The following is a 22,829-nucleotide window of genomic DNA, read 5'->3' on the forward strand; positions in this document are numbered from 1 at the left end:
TGTGCTTTGCACAATATAAACTTCACCTTGTGGGTTAAGCTCATTAACTGGAATGACGAACACCGCAGATACTTAATTTCCACAGAAGCCATGACCTAAGAGCCTAAGGGCTGGTTTGTTGTCACTGTGGGTCTTTTTCCTTTTAAATCCCAGCCTTTGTATACAGAGCTCACAGCTGGATGATGACCAAAAAAGGGGTTTTTAGCAAGCTTTTCGCTCCATCTTCTCCTCCACACACTTGTGCACACATCTACACAGATTAAGCACTCTAAATGAAATTGGAACGTGTACTCTGAAACCTGATAATGGTTTCAGTATATCCAAGCAGGTTTCTTGATACTGATGATTGATTCCTCACCAGCTGACTTTCAACTACTTGTAATAGTAAAGACAGGCATTGGACGATGGTTCATTGGTAACATTTCTCAGAAAACTCTGCGACTACAGAAGATGTCCAGAGAAAAGGATTGAAATGGGCTGCATCAAAAGAATTGTGGCCAGCAGGTCGAGGGAGGTGATTCTGCCCCTCTACTCTGCTCTGGTAAGACCCCCCTGGAGTACTGCCTTCAGCTCTGGGCCCCCCAACATAAGAAAGACATGGACCTGTCGGAGCAGGTCCAGAGGAGGGCCACAGAAATGGTCAGGAAGATGGAACACCTCTCCTCTGAAGACAGGCTGAGAGAGTTGGGGTTGTTCAGCTTGGAGAAGAGAAGGCTCTGGGGAGACCTTATTGCAGCCTTTCAATATATAAAGTGGGCTTAGAAGAAAAGGTGGAGAGATTTATTTATTTTTTTACCAAGGCCTGTAGTGACATGACAAGGGGCAACAATTTTAAAATAAAAGAGGATAGGCTAAGATCAGACATAAGGAAGAAATTTTTTATGATGAGGGCGGTGAGACACTGGAACAGGTTTCCCAGAGAAGCTGTGGGTGCCCCATTCCTGGAGATGTTCGAGGTCAGGCTGGATGGGGCTTTGAGCAACCTGGTCTAATGAGAGGTGTCCCTGCCCATGGCAGGGGGTTGGACTAGATGATTTATAAAGGTCCTTTCCAACTCAAACCATACTGAGATGCTATGATTCTATGAAATTATCATCTACCTGCAGGTGTTCAAGGCATGCAATTTATATTTACCAACAGAAACATTTCTAAAACTCGCTGAAAAAAAAAAAAAGGCATCTTTTGTCTGAAATACATAGGCAAATCAGTATGGGAGGGCCCTCCAAGCTATACTATCAAGTGCTTTAAGTAAGATCATTATCATACTTCAACAGTCACTATGTTGTGCATATGTATTGTCTCTGAAATGCATCCACTAACACATTTTGTCACTTGATTTCTAATACACACATGACAGTAGGTGTATGCTTTTTTCCTTGAGTGGGACACTGCAGTCAGCTTGTCTGACTACTTGAAAGAAATACACTATTAATAGATTTTAGAAAGATGCATTATTTCATATATTATTTTTTTCAGGCATTAAATCCTAAAGATATGAATGAAACTGACAGAAAAATGAATTCCATCCATTATCAGAAAATTACTCTGTGATAGACAATGCAGCCAACTGCTAGGACCTCTGTAATAGTATTTTACTTTGCTCAAAATGCATTGAATGAAGCAGCCAAGAGAAAAAGGACATAATTAAAAGAAAGGACTTAGAGGTTCCAAATGGCAGCTGTGCAGCTTTCTAATATGGAAAATTGAGATGCAGTATCTTGCTAAAGAATTTTTCTTTTTTAAATTAGAGTAAAAAATTTATTTTGTATGCAAGAATGCAGAAACTCAACACAAAATATACACACTGTCAAACAACCAGTGCATTGCATTTATGCATTGTAAACACTCAGGTTCTTTTGCAAAACTTCTCAAAGGCTTTTTAGTTTGTTTTGTTTATAAAGGAAAGTCCTACATTTTCTAGGCATCTGAGAAACAGAAAAAAAGGTCTTTTTGACAGTAACAAAGGAAAACCAGAATACAACAACAGGATTTTAGAGTAATATACACTATCATAAATATATGATGAGTTACCGGATAGCCATTTCGCCCTGGTAGACCCTGGTTGAATGAGATGAAATGGTATGACACATATTAACAACACAGTCATGACACATGACAACAAACATGCAGAGTACATTACTGGCAAATTATAATTTGCATATCAATTGATTTTTTATATGTGATATTACAAACAAATAAATATGAAATAGGTACTACACAGTGAAGAAATGAGGCTTTGGCAATGGAAATTACATGTTTTAACTTAAATAAACCCTCTAATTGAAAGGCTACTGGCTACTTCTGATGGTCACTGAAATTCCTTTTGTTATGAAGAGAATTATGCATGTAGACTGAAGGGCAATATGTGGTTAAAACAAAAAAAAGGTTTAGTGCTTAGGCAATAAAGTATTAGATACATAGGCTACCACTAGAACATAGGTGGCAAAGCAGAAATTTGAGAATGCTATAACAGATCATAAAAAAAATTGAAAGCCCCAGCCTTTGACTGTTATTACATGTGACACTCAGTAGTCATGTACAAGGAAAATAAACAGAGCACTGCAGTAGCCTTTGAAAATACAATATACACATAATTCCATGCAGTGCTATGTGGGATATACAAATATTTGCTATTTAAAATGAAAATGATCAAATGATCACCACAGTCTCCCAGGTGAAAACAATAACTACGTTCACAACAGTTGCCCCTAGCCAGACCATAAGCATAAGTGTCTATCAAAATGAAAAAGTGAATTAGGAACAGAAATTACATTTTTAAAGGCCTTGTAACAACTTAAACCCTTACTGCCTGTCAGCAAGATGAAGTCTTGTAAGTTTTGAGTATGAAAGTTGGAATTTTAAGTCAGATACTTCTTAATATTATTCAGTTTTGGGAGCTATTTCAGGTTTGTGTTAATATTGTCACAATTGAGACTTTTCTTGTTTTGTTTTAAATGGACCTATACTAAAACAGTGGGGAGGTGAAGCCAAAGACATTCATAATGAGGCACATCATGAACTCTTGCCACGTTGTCTTGCTACAGGAAAACCACTTGTATAGTGATTTATGGTCGTTTGTGTTTCATGAGAAGACTGAAAAAGAAATTGGGGAAGCCAGTGTTTCTTTCATATAGGCAGCATTAAGTCTGGCTTTTCATTGATGGCTTGCTAAATGAATTTGCCACTCTGAACTGCTGAGCACATGGTCAAAACCTTTCAAGGATAAGTAGTATCACTGCTCAATATATACAGATTAGAGTAAAATCATTAGGTCACAGCAGAAATCCAACATATTAATTCAATATTCTCAAACATGCATGTAGCATAGAATAGACAGATAATCTGGTCCTGAAAATATTGTGGAAATACTGTATCTATCAAATTAAATAAAAATAGTTAGAAGTCTGCAAACACTGTAAAAGAAATACTGTTCTAATGGCCACACTTCTACACCATATGGTGCACGTGGATCGCATGACAAATATGAATGTTTGAGATATATGTGTTTAGTCCTGTTCTTCAAGTCAGACTTTTGACCTATCCTGGGAATATACAACAAAGCCAACAAAAAAACAAACAAAAAAACCAAAAAACTCAACCGAAAACCAAAACCACCATAAAACCCCAGAAGAGAGAAACTGTTTTCTTACAAACAGGATTAGCCCAAGATTCAATCAACTCACTAAACTAAATAGTATTATTTAATACTCATTTTACACAAGCATTTACTGGCTTCAGTAGCAATTACACTGCAATGAGCTGGACAGCCTGTATACCTGCAAAGAACAAGAAGCCTGTATGCTAAGACTTTCTGGTAACTGCAGAGGAAGTTACTACCCAGTGAAAGGCAGAGTGACTAATAGCATACTCACACATTTTTATACTGTAGTAAAATATCTGTCATCAAGTCATAAGCAATGAACATGAACATAACATACTTACGTGGAATTGTGATCCACACTGCTATCTGAAGCGCTGAATATAAATCTTTATTTTTTTTAGAGACTTTTTTCTTAAGGAACCTTCTGATTAAACTATTCAGCTCCAAGATAATTAGTGAGTGTTTACACTGTATAAGTATAAATATCAAGATTCCCTTTTGATGATATGTGATCATTTTATCACGGTGATATCTTAACAGGATCTAACAGATTTTTCCCTGATTCTGGAAGAACCAACAATGTATCACTGTACTTACAGGAGGTCCTGTGGGGCAGGGGAGAGGGAAAGAGGGTAAAAAAAGAGAAAAAAAGAATATGTAAGCTTATGAAGTTATTAAAGAAAGACACATATGTACGAAGCCAAGCACAAGGCCTCAGGATTGTAAGTGAGCAAAACTGCTAATACACTGTACACATTTTCCCATTCAAGTGGAATTTTCAGCTTTGGTTGGGCTTTGCACCCTGTAAATATGACTAATGCCTAAATGCATGCGCTTACCTTACCAATTCTTCAATTACAGTCATGCAATCTTATGCAAGTTGCTTCTCCATCCATTTCCATGCAATTTCATGCAGGTCCAAAAATACCAGCCATGGACTACAATACATTTTGTCAGACTCCACATAAAGCGTATGTAACCACATCACCAGTTCCAGTTAGCCACGCAGTTGGCATTGGACCACAGCTTGACAGCAAAATTGCATAAAGTACCCTTGGCATTTAACCTTGGCATCTTGTCAAGCCATACATGTTCCAGCATCTTCCAGCCTTCCAACTTTGCCTGTGAGGGGAGGTTTCAGTGGCCACCTGACAGTGCTGAACTTTCTTTTCATCACCTTTCTTTCTCAAGGCACACATATAAAATGCTCCCCATTAAAATGTCACACTTCGTGAAGTGATATTTGCACATTTTTTCAATTATTTAGACTCAAAGACTTTTGTATAGCAGTTCTTGGAAACATTATCAAAGGGCCACAAATCAAATCTACTATTTCACTCTTATTAAGTTGAGCAGCTGCAGCTCCCAAATCAATGGCATTTCATTAAGCTTTTATGCCTCTCTCTAATTTCTGAATAAAGTGAAGTGCAAAAGGAGTATAAACCGACAGCAGCTGTACTTTGAGATTGCTTTTAATATTGACAGGCTTTTGGTTTTAACAATGCAATTTTATTGTCCAGTAACTAAGGTGATTTCTTTATCCTGGTAAACATTCTTAAACAGCATTTTAAGGTGCAGGTCTGGTTTTAAATGAGAGAGATCAATTTCCTTGGTTAATAGTTTAATATGTGTTTATTTGAGGTATAAAATGAATCGATAAGCATCCTGCAAAGTAACTGCGAGGATCATTTGTAAGACAGTCTTCAATCACAGAATTTCCTTCTGTATCATAGCATTTTTCTCTGAAGTAAATACTACGCCAACACCGAATGGAAACACCAAGGAGATTTCTATTAATCTTTGGCAGGGCTTGTCTTCAGTTTTGTGATGCAGGAAAATACGGAAATAGTTTTTAAGAGCTAGATAAATGATCATTTGCAGAGATAAGAAAGGCTACAGAAGATTTACAGAGATCAAGTCGATTGGAAGATTTTCCTAACTGGCAGATTAGATGAAAGAGCCAAGGAGAATAGAAATGCTCATTTTCTCCTGCATCGCCTCCAGAAAGTTCACCTTTATGAAAAACTCAATCCCGCAAGGTAACCAACAGTTCCAATTCCCATGAATGTCAGCAGGAAGAGGTGCTCAGCACCTCACAACATTGTCTCAAATGAAATTTCAAGCTCCACACCAACAGCGGGATTCTCTTAACAGCAACCTCCCTGGTACAGGGTAACGAACCAACAAATGTTTTTCTTATTTCTGTAAGAACTTAATTGCTGCTCATTTCTAGTAAACAACAATTTCTCTCATACAGAGTAGTCTACTTACATTATTTCCCTAAGTACCGACATTCTTAACATAAGGAATTTTATTTCCTTCTTTATTTCCTTATAAAATTGTTCGCCTCAAACCAAGGTGGTCTGATGCAACACTGACTTATAGTACTCCAACTACTGACTTACATGGAGTTATTCTAACTTCCACAAGTGTGAGAAGACACCAAAATGGTTTGACAATTACCAATGTGTTACCAATGGTACCATGTCAACCATTATGAAGTGCACCTACAAATTAATGATGCCCAAGACTAGAAAACTATCTGGAAAGCCACCAGGTATATGCCAAGGGTCACAGATTTTTACCAGAGAAGTTTCAGAACTCTCTTTCAGAGCACACAAGCAATAAAAGTAAAAATGAAGGCATGCTGGGTACACATCCTCACAAAAACACAGACATCAAATAACAATGGATCTTATGAAATTGAAAACTTACCAGTCTCTCCTCTTCTGCCCCGCTTACCTCTTTTCCCTGGAGGACCTAAAAAGAAGATGGTAGGTTGTAACTTTATTTCTTGAAATTATAGGTAGAATATTATTTGTGTTTGGATGTAAGGGCATTAAAGAGATGCATTACATGAAGTCCAGAGACTTTGGCTGAGCAAGGGTAAAAGATAACCAGAATAAAATTTAGGATGTTGAAGATAAAATTGACAACTACATGATCCACTATAGGCTCTCAGAAAAAAAGCCTGGGAGAAACTTTAGAGGTCATCCAGTTCATCCCTTTCTCTCAAGGAAAAAGTTAACCACATCTAAATTACTACTGCAATTTCCACAGGTATTTTTTCCCCAATATTTCACTGTTCTGACAAGTGGAACATTTTTCTTTATGTCCAACTTGCTGCACTGAAGCTCATCAATTCTTGTGCTTTCCACCACTAACCCAGAGAACAAATTGTTCCTTTTCTTCTCTGAAAAAAAGTCTTTGCATTCCTCAGAATTGCTGCACCATTCCTCCAATCTTCTCAAACCAAACTTACCACGGGGCATTAAATTTCATTCAGTTATTACTGTATTAAGCCCAAAGATTAGTATTTATTTATAAGAGCAAATCCTCTGGAAAACCTTATCTGAAAACATCGAAGAGATGAAGCCATCACCTGGCCTGCCATCCCCCAAACACTAACAACAGTGTGTGTGTTGTTAGACACTGTCTAAGGTGCTTTACTTCCAGTTTGTATCTGTTAGCCATACCACAACAGTTTAGTCCCTGTGTGCTTTCTGCTAAGGAGTCCTTTACTACTCATTGTCCTTTCCCCACAAATATCTGCATCCTATAGTCAGTGTCTGCTGCCACCTCTAAAGAAAAAAAATCAAATTGGTTTTGTCCCTCATTTCTGCACTCCAACCTTCAACGTCCTTTCTAAACTGCAGACAGACATCAGTACAACATTCTTCCCCTCTGCTTGGTGACCTTGACACATTGCTCCTGAAACTGCAAGGCAAGTACACTTGCACTCCTCCTCGTACAGCTAGGAGGAGAGGCAGCAGCTGTGGCAGTGACACAGAGCGCTGAAATGCTGCTGCCCTGAAGAGAGAACCACAGGTGGGACTCTCAAAGCTGCTGAAGAGAGGCAAGCGCACGGCTGGAATTTCCAAAAGCAGCGACGCGTGCAGGAGCACAAGTACCTCTGCTGTGGCTGTATCTCACCGTTTGTAATAGATATTAGGTGCACAGGTGGTTTTGTCCAAATAGTTAAGCAACTGTCTGCTACTTTAAACAGCTACAAGATTTTACAAATCATCTGTACTATCATCCCATAGCTTTTAAATGCACATGAATGCCAAATCTTAGTTTGCATTATATATTTGCAGCAATCTGGCTTCAAAGACTAAGATGCTGAAAAGCAACGCTAGTGATACAGTTTCAATATATACATGAAATAGCATTAGTTTGCCAGGGAAATAAAAGAATATTGATTTAAAAAAAAAAAAAAAAAAGAAAAAGAAAGAAAAAAAAGAGGAGCAGCTCTTGCCTTGAAGGCAGAGAGGTTTATTCCTATCAGAAAATTATAAATCTCACTAAAATCCTTCTTTTTTGTTCTGTTTTAATAATTACAGTAGTAGCATAATGCAACACAAGTTTAAGACAACAATATTACAAGAAGCAAGAATGGCATAGGATATTCATAATCAACAGCATACTTAACAAGACAAGATTATTTTGTTATTATATGCTGAAAATTAGCAGAAGTGTCACTTCAGCGTGGAGAACCTTGCAAGTTGCTCCTGAAACACTGCTCACAACACAGCTCTGCAGCAATTTGGGCTGATCACAAACATGGATGTGCAGGAGAAACTTAAGGTTCTTCACCAGGTAATGACCTGTCTTTCAAGCATATAGCAACCAAATATTCCCATCCTGTTTTGCAGAATATTATTTTATTAAAATTTAACTGTGCTATAGGTGTGTGTATGCACACACACAAACATGTCTACTACCAAGTTTCCTTTTGAGAAAAGAACAGAACTTTAAAACTAAAAAACTTCAGCTACGGACCAGCAAAAGGTATTAAAGCCACTAACAGAAAAACCCGATGGTAACTTCAAGCTATGAATTTTAGGAAGGAATGAAATTTGTCCAGCAAACCATATTTCCAAAAAGCATTAAATTGCCAGTTTAGTAGAAGTGTACAGTGACATCAAAGAAGGGGCTCCAGTTCAGGTCTTTCCTCTGACAGCAAGCACTGATCCCTTCTAAGCTGTTATTCTGAGATGCCTTGATTTAGATGTAAGTATCAATCACCAGAAAAATGCTTATTATTATTATATTTCCAAAGTAACAACACTACTGAAGTTAGGAAAATTACTCTGGACTTCGACCAGTATTAATGAAATCATACTACTGCACCTGACTTTTGGCTCATCAGGCCAGCAGTATTTAAGGGCCACTAAGTAATGTGAATCACTTCTCCCTCTCATTGAAAGCTTTTTTGATTTCTGCAGTGCTCAAGTCTCTGTCAAGGTCATGGCATTTGCAAACCTCTTAGAAATTGTGAGATGAGAGGTGGTGGATCTTGCAAACATCTACTGAGTTTTGGCGACCATTTGAGGAAATAATTTCTATATATTTATCTTTTTTTTTTTTTTTTTTTTTTTTTACCAACACAAAGCAATTCATTTTAGGCAGTTAATTACGGGTGGTTCCAGTTCACAGAAATGCTAACGCTGACATTTAAGTTCATCACTAGATGACCTACTACTTCAGAAAGTACATGAGCTTTCATGTTTTTCTCAACAGGCTGCTTTCTCTAAATCTTAACTGCTAACATCATCTGTTGCTCCAAGAGTTTCCAGTTATCAAAACCCTGGGCATTTTGCTATAAATATTAATTTTCCATCTGTCTATAGTTTTATAACTTTGCACTAATTGGAGGATTTGGTGGAGACTCATTGCAGCAGAAGGAGAAGTGAATAAAGTTATACTAAGCACAATGTCACCTTACAACAACTCCACAGATTTTTACAGTGTGCACAAGATACACAACGTATGACACAACTATTCTGAAATTTCTTGCCCGGGTTAAAAATCTCTCTAGAAAAGTATCAGAAATGTCCATGATGAATTGAACTTTATCCAGAGTATTTAAAGATTAGTTTGTTTTGAACATCTTTTTATATTAAAAATACAAAACTTAGAAAGAAAAACAAAAGTTTGAATCTCAGTGAAGTGAGCTGGATTAATAAAGATTAATGATACTGAGCAATAAGCAAAAGCTAGTTCATAGTAGCCAAGATTTGCTAATACATTGTTTTCCTAAGCTCGCTACATTTACCTACAGGTAGGGAGTAAGAGTAAAATGCCAGAAGATCAGCTGGTTTTCATTTTTAACTTGGTTTAGCTTCAAAATATTTGAAATTATTTTATTCTTCCATAAACATTTATTAATCTAATTTTTATGAGCAGGAAGTTTTGAAGATTATTTTTTTTTTTTCATTCAAATGTCAAAAAAAATTAATGCCACTGATATTCCACATCTATGAAGGGAATGTTGAAAATTAAAGAAATTGGGGGGGGGGGGGGGGGGTATATTTCCAAAACCTAAGATTCAATTAATTATCTGAATTTATCTTCTCAAGCAGTAAATGTCAGCTGCTGAAAAAGTTTTGCTTTTCTTACCTACCAATAAGAAACTAGCAAACAAACAAAATACCCACAAACAGAAAAAATCCTCACACCCCACACACAACCAACTTCAGCCAGGTAACAGCTTTAGACTTTGACACTTGATATTTTCACTGAAATACAAGCAATAAAAAGTAACAAGTCAGTAATAAGGCTGTAACAAACAATTCCTCCTCTCTCCCCCAAATTCTTCCAATTAAACCCCCAAATTCTTCTCAATCTTTGGTAGAAGTAGCTGTTGAAATAACTACTGATACAGTACCATTGGAGAGACCATGTAGGAACAAGAATTTAACTAGATTCCAAGATATTTTCAAAAATATTAAGCACAACTTTGGTGACATTCACCTTCTAGTAATGGGTATTCTAGTCTTTGCAATCAGAAATAATTAGTACAGATAGACTATTGTCAGATCATTGTTGTGGTCCTGGAGAGGTTGCCTCAATGTCCCCTATTTCTTTTTTAATAATTTAATAATTTGTCCTCTATGCATGTAGTGGTGCCAGAGGTCTGTGGCGAACCTACTATTTTTATACTGCTATCTGGGAGGCAGTTTTTACTAGAGGAAAGCAGATGACTATTGTATGTACTCCACTATATGCCTTGCCATATATCAAAAAAGGTCACATAAATCAGCCACACACCTTAAGGGGTGGGTGCCAACATGCCATCTTCACATTACAAAAAGACTCAGATAGGTGCTTAAGCTTAAATGGACAAGAGAATCTATCTTAATCTCATAGTTAAGAACAACATAAATCTTAATTTTAGATCTAAGGGTATTTTTTAAATCAGATATAACAGATGGAAAATACACTCTTTTAAAATTTATTTATTATTGCATTTTTTCAGTGCTTGGGCTGGTTAAACTGAGTTAAACTATGACATCGTTAATTTATTAGACACAAAAATGTAAAGATGGTGTATATTGTTCACACATTAGACAGCAAAAGAAGGATTTTCTTCAGTTCAGTTCTCCACCTACATTCTAAAAAAGAACATACCAAAAAGCATGAACAGGTTGTCCTTGCTCAAAGGGAAAAAAGACTGACCTATCAAAAGCCTAAAACAAGAATAGTGTTTTCCTTCTCCAAGATACATTTTTAGCTATAGAAGAAATAATTTACATTGTAATAATACACATTTATGAGGCATGGGGAAAACTGGGCTCAGGTTTTTAATTGGTATGAATCAGTGATGATGACTAAGTTACATTGCTTCACACCAGCTAAGAACTTTGAAAACAAAGGAATAGACAATGTGCAATTTGCCTCCATCAAGCTTTGGCTCTGTAACTTTCTCTTAATCTTCTAAAGACTAATCCTGTGCTGCTAAGGAAATAGATTCAATAATTAAGTGGCCCAAACTAGGAGAGGAAGTTATGCCTTAACAGTCAGGTCTTTCAAAAAAATCCATATATTCATCTTTAGAACTAAGTGTGGTACTAGCACATTGTTACACTGGCACCACCTGTATACTTTCATTTAGTGATATATTTACAGCAAACAGATTCTACTTTTCAAAGCCGCACACTGAAAAAAACCAACCAACCAAACAAAAAAAAACCACCCCAAAAAACATTTGGTGGATGAGACCTACAGTCCCTCTATCAACACCTGCCAGGCACGTCAAAATGCTTTGCCATTTGGTCATCAGCTGATCTAGAAAGTCAAGTTTGTCCTAATTTTGGAAAGAACTACAGTGGCATTATCAAGCCATAGGAAAAGGATTTACCCATCTTGGGTTATACCAAACTCCAACAGGTACTCACTGTCCCTGCAAGTAAGAGCTCCTACAGCAAACTGGTGCAACCAGCCTAAGGATAACAGAAGAGTTCAGAATCCTGTTCCCTGTTTTACTGAGGCCCAGGACCTTGCTCACATGTCGCTTGACACACACACATAGCTACTGTTAAAGGTAATGAGTATTCCATGTGTACATGAAAAGAAGAATGTTTTCCTGGCCATTTCAAAGGACATCTATTTCACACAGAGCTGACAGCAACATAAGGTTTTGCCCATCAAGTCAGAAAAATGAATTGGTGCCATTACGTTCTCAGAGTAAATCCTGAGCAATTTTGATGAAGTTAGTAGAATTATTTCAGTATCATCAGGCATAGAATGCCAACCTTGCTGAAATCACGTGAGGAAAATATCTAGAAGTCAGCTGAATGAAACCAACCAAGCCGCCCAAACTGTTCTTTCCGATTCTGCTGTAACTCTGGCAAAATGACTGCTGTTGGTTGCATTTCAAGCTCCACCACCCCAATTTGTCAACGGATTCAGCTCTCTCCTTTCCACTTCCAGAGTCCAACCCAGCTGCCATCATTTAATCCCATTCCACGCTTCTCCCTGTCAAACCAACCCAGGAAGGACTTGCAGTAGCGCGTTGAAGCCAGCCAACCCCTCGCCGCTCACACGGAGAGGACCGCTTTCCCAGCAAAGGGACACCTCTCCATTTTACAGCTGCAGGGGCACCAAGTGACAGCGCAGGCCTGTGACGCAGGTAGGCCGCAGAGCGGAGCGGCAGCCGCTGAGCCCAACCCCTCTTCCTGTGAAATACGCACACCACGAGCAGCGCGGTGACTCCAGTTAATGCTGTGTAATTAACGGCCCCATCCTGCCAGCCTCCTCTTGCTGGCACGGTCACCGACTTCAGCAAACGGTACTGAAACGTCCCAACGAGCTGAGCTCTCACTCGATGGATGTCTGGGCACCTGAGATTCAACAGACACATCCAGGGTCCTTTCCCATAGCACTGCCATCAATTCCATCCCAAGTAGGGACAAATGGGAAGATTTCTACCTCCGAAGCTGAGCACGCTCTTACAAACACTGCATGGATCTATTCCAGCCAACTTCATCAGCCTCTTTGCTCTTTCCTCTTTTCCTAGCTTTTTTAGCTCACGTAACACTTGGACTCTCCTTTCCTCCCACTCTGCGTAATCATCCCATCTGGCCTGTCAGTCTTCTGCTTTGTACCTCGGTCTGCCTGGGATGATCTGCCCGAATTCCCTACCTCATAAAACTATCTACCTCATTTCGAGCCTCAGCTGGATAAATAACATTCATTGTTTCACACACAGTACATCATCTTTTTGGCTCACCATGAAACATCATTACATTGCAGAGCTTGGATGCATGTCAGAGGCTATTATGCAACTTGGCTGAGGAAATGCCAAAATCAGTCTATCTGATCCACAGCAAAGAAATCTGACCTCCCTAAGTCAGATTATTTGTACCACTTCTGTGCATGCTACATGCCATCTGATTAGAGGCATCTAGCCTAGCATCATTTCACTAGTACCAGACACTAGTGAGAGAGCTCAAACAATCCCATGATCATCACTTGTAAGATAGCCAGAACTGCACATACATGCATATATTCTCTCTTTTTCTTCTCCGGTAGTTAAACATGCTTGAAGTGTGAAAGGTAACATCCCTTCCAAAAATTCTAACGTCATGCAGTATTATCAATCTGAATTAATTCTATAACTATATCAATGTCTACTCCTTTTTCCCCTTAACCTTGTAAAACTGTTGGCGTAAGAAACCATGTGTGACAATAAGCCTCACCATGTAAAATATACTTCAAGAAGTATTTGTTTCTTTTTGTCAATGGTAAGTTTACTGTCTCATAAAATCAAAGATATCTCCTTCCACATTGTTATGAGACTGAGAAACTTACATTCCCTACCCAGCTTCTTGATACCATTGTGCTAAATAGCACACACATTTTTAAGATGTTCTCATGTTTGTCTTCTTTGTAGGGTGAAAATAAGCTATTTTTTTCAACCTCTCCTTCTGAATTTTCTCCATATCAGAAAACATAATTATTATTACCTTTTCCTAAGCTTTCTCTGATTCTGCAGTGAGCCTTTTAGCATGACAAGGCTGAAACATCTCATGCTTTGTCCACAGACCTGAGCACTCACTCCAGCATGACTCCTTCAGGAGGAGCACTAATGCATGTTTGCTGCTCCATACCAGGAGTCAGCAGCTGGCAATGAGCACCTTGACACAGCCTTTCCTGCAGAGCCTGGCAAGAAGCATCTCTCAGCCCTCAGGTTCTCAAGCACTTTCCCAAGAGCAGGTCCTCCTCCCAAGCACTGTCTGTGCTCAAAACTTTAATAATTTCTCTAAAGACAGCTCACTTTAAATCTGCAAATTTCACTCTGCTTCATCTTTCCCCCAACAACACACTGGCTCAAAATGAAATCAAAGGCAAAAATTTCTTAAACAAGACTTAATGCCATCAACTATAAAGTAGAAGATAAGCCTTGACAAGCAAAACGTACATAAAAGTCAATTCTTGGCTACGGGTAACCACTGGACACCCTTTCTTGTTTTCCATCAAACCTAGAAGTCCAAAGATATTTTCCTCCTTCTGTAACAGCTGCAGTAGAGGGTTCACAGCAACTCTGGGTTTTGAGCATTCCCTAAGTACTGCATAACTTCTACTTCTCTCTCCATCCACCTAGACTCCTCATAGATATAGTTTTCCGGCATAAGTGTACTTCACCTATTTGGTCCTATTCAGACCCAGGCACTGGGAGTCTTTGAAGCTGTGTTTACCCTGCCCAGCCCACAGATAGTTTGGTGGGTTGAAGCAGCCCAAGACCTTTGTGAATGCTGCTGGTGCTGCTCCCTGGAGCTAGATGCTTGAGCACTTAAGGGATATTCCCCCTTTTAGTTGCTCTGCTGGATACCAGCTTCCGGCCCAATCTGAGGACTGGGCTCATTAAACACTACATAAACATCAGGTACATGTATCTTCTCTTAATGCCACAAGATAAGGTGGGTTATCAACTTTCTACAAATACTACATGTGACCTTATTAACACAGGTAATAGTGTGAGAGCAAGTTGTTCTGTCTACAAATCCTCCTCCCATCAGTTTCCATTTTTTTTCTCTCTGTTTCATTATTGTTGTTTTCATGTTCTTATATAAGTGATCAGTGTTCTAGCAAAACTGGCACCACTAGTTTACCTAACAGACCTACAGCATATTTTGCACTATTCTTCATCCTTCTGTATGCTGACACTTTGGCCATGTCCTTTGCCATAGCTGTAGTTTTAGGAATGCCTTCACCGACCTATTCATAAATAAATCACAAATCTTTACCAAATTACAGGAGTCTTGTGATGCATTACAGTCCCAAAGTTTAATCATATGGACATTTTCTCTCTTTCTTTTCTGTTCAGTAGGAAGAGGACTGGGGTAGGAAATACTGCTGCTTAGGTGACCTCATTTTGGGAAGACTTAACAATGCAGAACAAATACATTCTTGAACTTTGCGTTTTTCACAGGTTACTCTATCACCAAAGTGCTGTGGCAGAACATGTGTAACTGATGATATTTAAAATACTGTCAGAGGTGAAGATTCACATTTATAAGGCAACCAATTAAATTATTCACCTCAGATCACAGCTTTTGTGTCCAGCTACGAGCTAAAATTACAACCTATCTTGCTAAAGGTTTCTGAAATAGATCCCAGTACCCTGGGCTGGAACAGTTTGCTGGGTCTTACAGAGTAAATTTTAGTTGTGAGGCCGCTAAACTATTTTAATGAACATATAACACTCCAAGCGCACATGGTCATCTTTACAAACACAGAAATAGCTGCTATCACGTGGCTGACAAATATTGCTGAGGGACAGCTGAAGTATGTAGGGATAGCTATTCTATACTAGCAAGGCACGAAAGTCTTCCCATCATTTCTACTTGCCATTCCATTGTATTATTATCATGCCATATCAATAGTTGGCCCTATGATGCAAAAAGCATATGTCATATTGAGAAAAACTATTTAAGCTTCATTTGGCTTTTTCAGATACTAACATAGATGAAATAAGAAATAAGGTATCAGAATTAAATTCTTCTTTGGCCTCAGTAGAATTTAAATTACCTTTAGGAACAGATTTAGATGCTTTTTGAGGACATGCAGCCATACCGGATGGTGAAGTAACTCAACAGTACCACTCTAGTTGTATTAAAACAAAAGCTTCAGAATTAAAAGCCCTTAAAACCTAATCCTGCATCCACCTTTAGGAAGTCATGTTGTATCTCAAAGTTCTGCTGTCAACAACGACAACGTAACAACAGCGGAAAGCACATCATCTTTCTCAAATGCAGTGCCTTGGACAGGCTAACTCTCAAGTAGAGAGTCTGTCATGAGTCAACCTTTCTCTAGAATGTAGACAAAACCACAGGGTATAGGTCAGGACAGAGCAGGGCTGCAGCATTTCAGGTAGTCCTGAGAAATAGAGACCTTTCTATGTCAGTCAGTGCACTCCCCCAGCCCAGTAAATGGCAGGTACCCTTCCATGCAGTAAGTACTATGCAGACATTCATCCTGGCTGTGGCCTTCATATTACTTGTGTCAAGTTACACTCAGTCTGAGCGATTTTTCACTTAAGTACACGGTCTTGCATGTGCATGGGAGACTTTGGTCATTACTTTCTCTGAGGGCTCACTCTGACCTGAGGAAACCCATGACCTCAAAGCTTCCTCAAGCAACCAAAGATGCCCAACTCTTCTCTCCTGAGGAAAAGAGGACACCTCTCCCATGTCGCATTGGGATGAACACAGTCTTAGATGTATGGGTCACACCAGGGCTGAAACCCTTGCAGCATGTTAGAATCAAAATGGCCTTTTCTATTTCCTCCCAAGTCCTACATCAATTTATTCCTTCTGCTGTAACTTCCCACCAAGTTCCTCACGTTCTTTTCCCTTTGCATTTCATAAATCCGATTTTTTTTATTTTTTTATCTGTTTTGCTTTTTAAAATGCATCCTTTCTCCTTGCTGGCCATATGGCTCTCAGCTGCCAGGCCCAGTACAACAGCAACTAGGTGCAACAGCCAGAGAGAAGTCCTGCTCAAGCACCCACATGCCGATTAGACACACCCTCAGTACTCTTGGGAGATGGAACACAGGCTGTTGGTTTTGCTTTGGAATGGCTGGGATAGCTCACCTCAGTGCAAACGTGGGCTGTGTTAAGCATATGAAAATGATGATTTTTCCAAGGCTTATAACTTTGTGAAATTAGACTGCCATCTTCCCCCCCCCCCCACATGACAATAGCAGAGGGTCATATAAACCTGATAAAAATACCAGCCAAGGTTAAATCTCAATCTTTCAATCCAAATTACAGCTGAGATTTTATTAATAAAGAACAGGTGAAGCCAGAATATATTTCCTTTAATTTTCATTCTTAAACATCCGGCCCTGTTTAAAAAGAAACACCAACAAACAGCGGTTAATTTTTGGCAAAAACATAAGCCACTGAAAACTGAGTCTCCCCACTGGCAAGGGAGGGGCAATTCTAATAATGATATGTCAGCTACTCATAACCCTTATCGTAGTCAGTCATGTTATTTTCACTGGCAGTTATGAAAGTAAAATTACCTAAGGATCAATGATTCAGATTCCTCTGAATACTCACCATAGGTTGGGAGTTTTGTTATGATTTTCAACAAGTATCAATTTAGAGTGCTTTTGAAAATCTCACTTATAAAGTGCTTTCAAATAGATTTTTCACTTTAAACATCACAAAACACTCTGAAGATAAAGTATGACAAATTTCAATTTTCACACTCTTCTCTTACAGCACCTACAGAACTAGTAATTTCTTGACAGAAGTGCCACCTTTTAAAATAGATTTAACCCAACTTTTAAAATATGACGATACTAGCAATATTGTCTTAGACTTTATTGAAAGGGTATAAAATTTATCATTTTATGTACTACAGATATGACACTGAGGTAGCGGCTATATGACCAAAGAGCAAGGCATTTTTTTAATCTGCACTTGAAGTGAACCTGTAAAAGCAAATGGCTTACCAAACATATCTGTTTACAAGCTGTAGCTGAACCAAATGCATATTTAAGCAACTACAGTGTCTTTCAGTCTTAGTCCCTTTTGTAAACCTGCAGTGACCTACCTTAACCTATTTATATGCTACACAACTTTTCCACATTTTCTGGTTTTTCTTCTCAGCTCAAGAGCAAGCCTAAAATCCAAAGTATTGACAAAACCAAGTAAAATTTCCATCACATAATTTGTCATATCAGTTTCATTTTATTCTAAAAATTTTCTCCTGCAAAGTCACTGTATAGCCTTTCTAGATTTTGGGAGATGTGGAACATCATCAACACCATATTCAGTTAAAACTGTACAACACAAATGAAACAAATATTTAATATCCTAGACTATCTCCACTTACATTGTAGAGTCCAGGTGTCTCCTCTTACTACAGATTTGATCCGCATGCTTAACTTTTAAGCCATGATTGACAAGACTTTCGTGATTATGATGACAGATTAAAGTGTTCATTGAATTTAGAGGGTTTTTATTTCAGTTGTGACAGTAGTGTACTGGGAGACAATGAAATACAATACCACAGGATTAAAGGCAGCACATAACTAGTCAGGCACTGGTACTGCAATCATCTTGGTCTAACCCACACATGCTGATCACCCATTTAAACATAAAACCCTACCCTGAGCAGAGTATATTCCTTTCAAAGTCTTACTCACGTGCCTCCTCTCATTTCTAACATAATAAATATATCATCTGACGAGGAGCTTAGTGACAGCTGCACAAGTTAGTTCTAATTACAAAAAATAATAGGTGGCTTTAAAAGGTTCAATAAGTCTCTATTGCATAACAGCACCAAAGCAGCACAATTATTGCTTACAAGCAAAAGTAAATAAATAAAAACAGTGCCAGGACTGCCTTACTCCCCCAACTCAAAATGTCAGTTTCTTCTGGATAATCTGTATAAGCATCCCCTCTGTTGATGCACCATTCACCTACAGAAAGGGAGAACAACAAACTGAACACAAATGCTTCAAAATATTTTGTCTGAATTAACACAGGAGGTACACAACTGCAAAAGACCAAAAATAATAAAAAGGAAGTAACTTGTTCGCTTTCATTTACATTTTACAGCTGCCTGTGAACTTTTGCAATGATACTGGCTCTGGTTCCTAAGGAGACACATATTCAACCTGACAGACACCAGTAAAATATTTTTATTATCCTGGGCTACATCCTGCTCCTTAGTCTCGATTATTTCAAACAACATACTTGCCTGAAAAAAAGTCTTCAAAGAAAGTACAATCTCCTGTGCTTTAAACACTCTCGTGAGACTATGCTCATGAAATATAGCAGCGTGTCTTTGATCCACTGGACATTACTTCAGGTTGAGACGCGAGTGCACTGGATAATGACAATAAAAAAAAGACTTTAGCAGATGCCAAAGCAACCAGGACTTGGATTGTTTTTGCTATACAAGTCTCTTTTGTCATTGAAGAGGACAACCAAGGAAAGTTGTACTGGGTCAGGCTCAGAGTAAGATTAAAGAATTAATGGATGAAAGTTTATTATACTACTACAGTGACTTGTTCCATTATATGTTTCTAATTATTTTTGAAGTGTCAAAAATTGTCTAGTGTAAATGTAAAGCTTAGTACATGTCCCACATATAGAGATCTTGCAGAAAGCAGCACAAGAGAATGGATGCTCTCAGCTGCTTCTCTGTGACCAGCTGTATCTTCGGTAGCTTGGAAACCATCCAATGCTGTAACTTTGTCAGCCAACTGTAACCCCATGTTGAACTTAAAGAACTTAATCCACTCTATTATTGCCTTTTCACAGGTGGAACTTGTGCCCTTTTCTTTTATCAAGGTCTTTCTCGTGACATAATAGAGACTCCAAGCATCTAATGACTGTTCATATTAATTTATATAGATGATTCTTTACCCATACAAAGAAAAAGGACTAGCAGTACAAATAAGTAAAAAAATTCCATCTTGAGCAAAGCACATGGAGTTGATCTATCGTTTTAGACTGCCAGACACACAAATATACATTCAGAGCCAAGTACACACACAAAAGAGCTTTCTACTTTAAGGCAACTCCAGAAGGCCTTATCAGCTTTGACTGAGGCAAATCTTCCCCTGAAGCTATGGGGCTTTTACTTGGGCAAGTGCTGAATTAAAAAAAATCATCTTGAGATTTGGCTCAGTCTCAAAGAAAAAACAAAGTAATGGATATTCTTCATAATATATTACAAAGCTAGCTGTCCTCTAACATACAATAGATGACACATGCTACTGTGTAAATAAGAGTTAGAGGTCCTTATACACCAAAATTACACGCCTGTTACTTATAACCTGTTATTGTTTATGCTTGAAGATTAGCTACAAACTTTACTCACAGTATTTTCAGAGAGTGAAATAAAGACATTAGCAATATTTTTTACCTATCTACTACAAGCACAGAGTCAAAGCTAATTAGACTGGTACTGAAGTCAATCAAGTTAATCAAATTTGTAGATAGCAGCATACTTTTCTGTCCATGCACAAGTGGGTATGTCTGTAAGGCAGTTACAAAAGAAACACACCTCACTGTCAATAGGGCAACCTGCTTTGGCCTTCCATCTGCAAAGCACAACCGTAGCTTTCCACAAGCAGTAAGTAGCAATAACATTTGGAGTGAAATGACAACAATGGAGAACAAGCTTGGAAACAGCAAGCTCTCAGCTTTTTACACTACAAGTCAAGCTGCAAGGAGCCTGGCATGTTCTGTGTGAAAAGCTGTTGATAATATTGCTGTGAGCATCACAATATAACCTTCAGGGAGCTGACCATAATGGAAGGCTATTCCTTGTACAGATGTTTGAGCAAGAGTTACATTCTTAACCTGCCCAGATGTGTCACAAGATGTATTCAAGGTGTCACAAGTGGAGTAAACTACTTTTTACAAACATCTTTCTTAGTGAAACTGGACACTATGACTTAACACTGCCTCCAAAGAATGGGATGTTGAAAAACACTAGGCTCTGCATTATACCCAAAATGCTGTCCAGAGTTAATAAATTTATATGGTGCTGCACTTAAATATCCTGAAAGCAGAATTTACAGGAAGTTAAACATTAGCACTTTGCTATGACTAAGTGTTGCGTTTTACTAGAGGCAGGGAAAAGCTATATTCATAATACAACAGGAAGTTATATTTATAACCCCCATCAAGGTTAAGCTTTAATAAAAGAATCTTCTTTTAAAGTTTACTCTAAACTTCAAGGACTGTCTGAGTCAGGAGGTGAGGCATCCTCCTACCCCTTACAGTTACAACACTGTCCTAGCAAGCGCCACAGACCTGCCGAAAGTGTCCAGTGTTGTTCTTGTGAAAACAATATGTCTGCAGAACTCTCGGGGGGGGGGGAGAAAAAAAACAACAACCAAAAAACCCCCCCTCTACAGTTTTACTGAGATCCCAGAATCAATGATATGAACTCATATGTTCCTGAACAAAATAATAACTTGGCAACAATGTTTGGAACAAGTTATAGATTGCATATAAGCCTACTTGGCAAGCCAGACAGCAGGGTATTGGAGTAATTTCTCTGGGATAAAGGCATAGACTAACTCCTCTGTGTCAGTCATGAGCAAGCATGTTAGGGTCTGGCAATATTTCTCCGATGTTAATACAGGGTCATGATCATCTGCTGAACATCAAAGTCCAAACATCACTTCTGAATTAAGACTACAATATCAACCCTAATTAAAGGGATAGCGAATGCAATCAGCAAAAGCCTATCCAAACTGAAAAGACACTGCAAAACCACTTGTTTATTGTGGACTTTCAAATACAGACATAAACCAGACAGTGCTAGAGTGCACATGCATGCACGCATACGTACAAACAGGCACAGAGAAGGAAGCAAACTTTAGCGGACCTAGGAGAGGCAGCCCCTTTCTGTGGGCCACACAGTGCCAAAACTGAAAGGCTACTAGGTCTTCAGATAAGTCACACACAAAGCAAATATTGTGTCAGACCACAGAGCAAATATTAACCATATTACTACAAAGTTTAGCAATTTCACTATAACACAGTAAGAATTTCAGAGAAGAAAAGGATTTTTATTTGCAACGCCTCACTTATGTACTTACACAACCTGTTGGTGAGAGCAAACAATTCAAGTTGCCCAACTGAACACTTAAAAGTAATCAGGAAAAAAACCCCACAAATTTCATTGTTAGCGAATATATTTCTCAATTCACCATGAAAAGAGTACTTTGACAGCCAGATACTGAGTCATGTAGCTATTACCTATTAAAAAAACAAAACAAAACAAAACAAAACACAAACATTTGGTGGGGAGAGGGAGGAGAGAGAGAAGCTTTCTGCCTTTTAGGTCTTGATCTCTTTCAGAAATGTCATCGTTGCCAGAAAATGTCCAGATTCCAGCCGCTTCCTCTTCGTGGTCTTTAATGTCATTACTGTTAATATGTTCAGCAGATTTCCCTCTTATTATGACAACAGTCAAAGAAAAAGATTGTTCCTTCACTTATGGAACAACCAGTAAATGCAACTAGCACCCTATGATCAAATCCTGATTTTGATTATTCAAGCTTTCACAAAGATGCTACTGTTTTCCCTCTTCTAAGGTATAACAAGATATAGGTAATTTTTCCTCTAACATAAAATCCAACAAAGACAAAAGCCAGACAACAAAGTGTTGCTGATTGGTTCAGAAGTTCTCTGAACCAAATTTCTTTCCATTTCATAAGCCTGACGTTCTCCTTGGCCTTGCCTAAAATGACCTAGGCATGTTTTCCATTGAGCCTCAGCTCCCCCAGTTTTGAAACATGGATAAGAAAATGAATGCATGGGGTTGGTTAGGACCTTTAATGTACTACCTACTGCCTTCCAGTCTATTCAATAAATGCTTTTTTTCACTTATATTCACAAATTATAAGCCCCTCTTCCCTCCTCCTCCCAAGCCACAAACTTTCTAGCACCGCAGTACA

The 22,829-nt window shown here is 38.4% G+C and overlaps 1 protein-coding gene across 1 annotated transcript in view; it reads right to left on the minus strand.

The window, feature by feature from the left end:
* Positions 1-22,829, minus strand: part of COL25A1 (collagen type XXV alpha 1 chain) — a 317,436-nt gene that overhangs the window by 145,365 nt on the left and 149,242 nt on the right. Inside the window, exons 3-4 of the mRNA XM_075032675.1 lie at positions 6,317-6,361; positions 4,199-4,206 (exon numbers count right to left, since the gene is read on the minus strand). Of these exons, the coding sequence (XP_074888776.1) occupies positions 4,199-4,206; positions 6,317-6,361 (53 nt within the window). The remainder of the gene's footprint in view (positions 1-4,198; positions 4,207-6,316; positions 6,362-22,829) is intronic.

This window comes from Buteo buteo, chromosome 1, assembly GCF_964188355.1.
Source record: "Buteo buteo chromosome 1, bButBut1.hap1.1, whole genome shotgun sequence".
Lineage (NCBI taxonomy): Eukaryota > Metazoa > Chordata > Aves > Accipitriformes > Accipitridae > Buteo > Buteo buteo.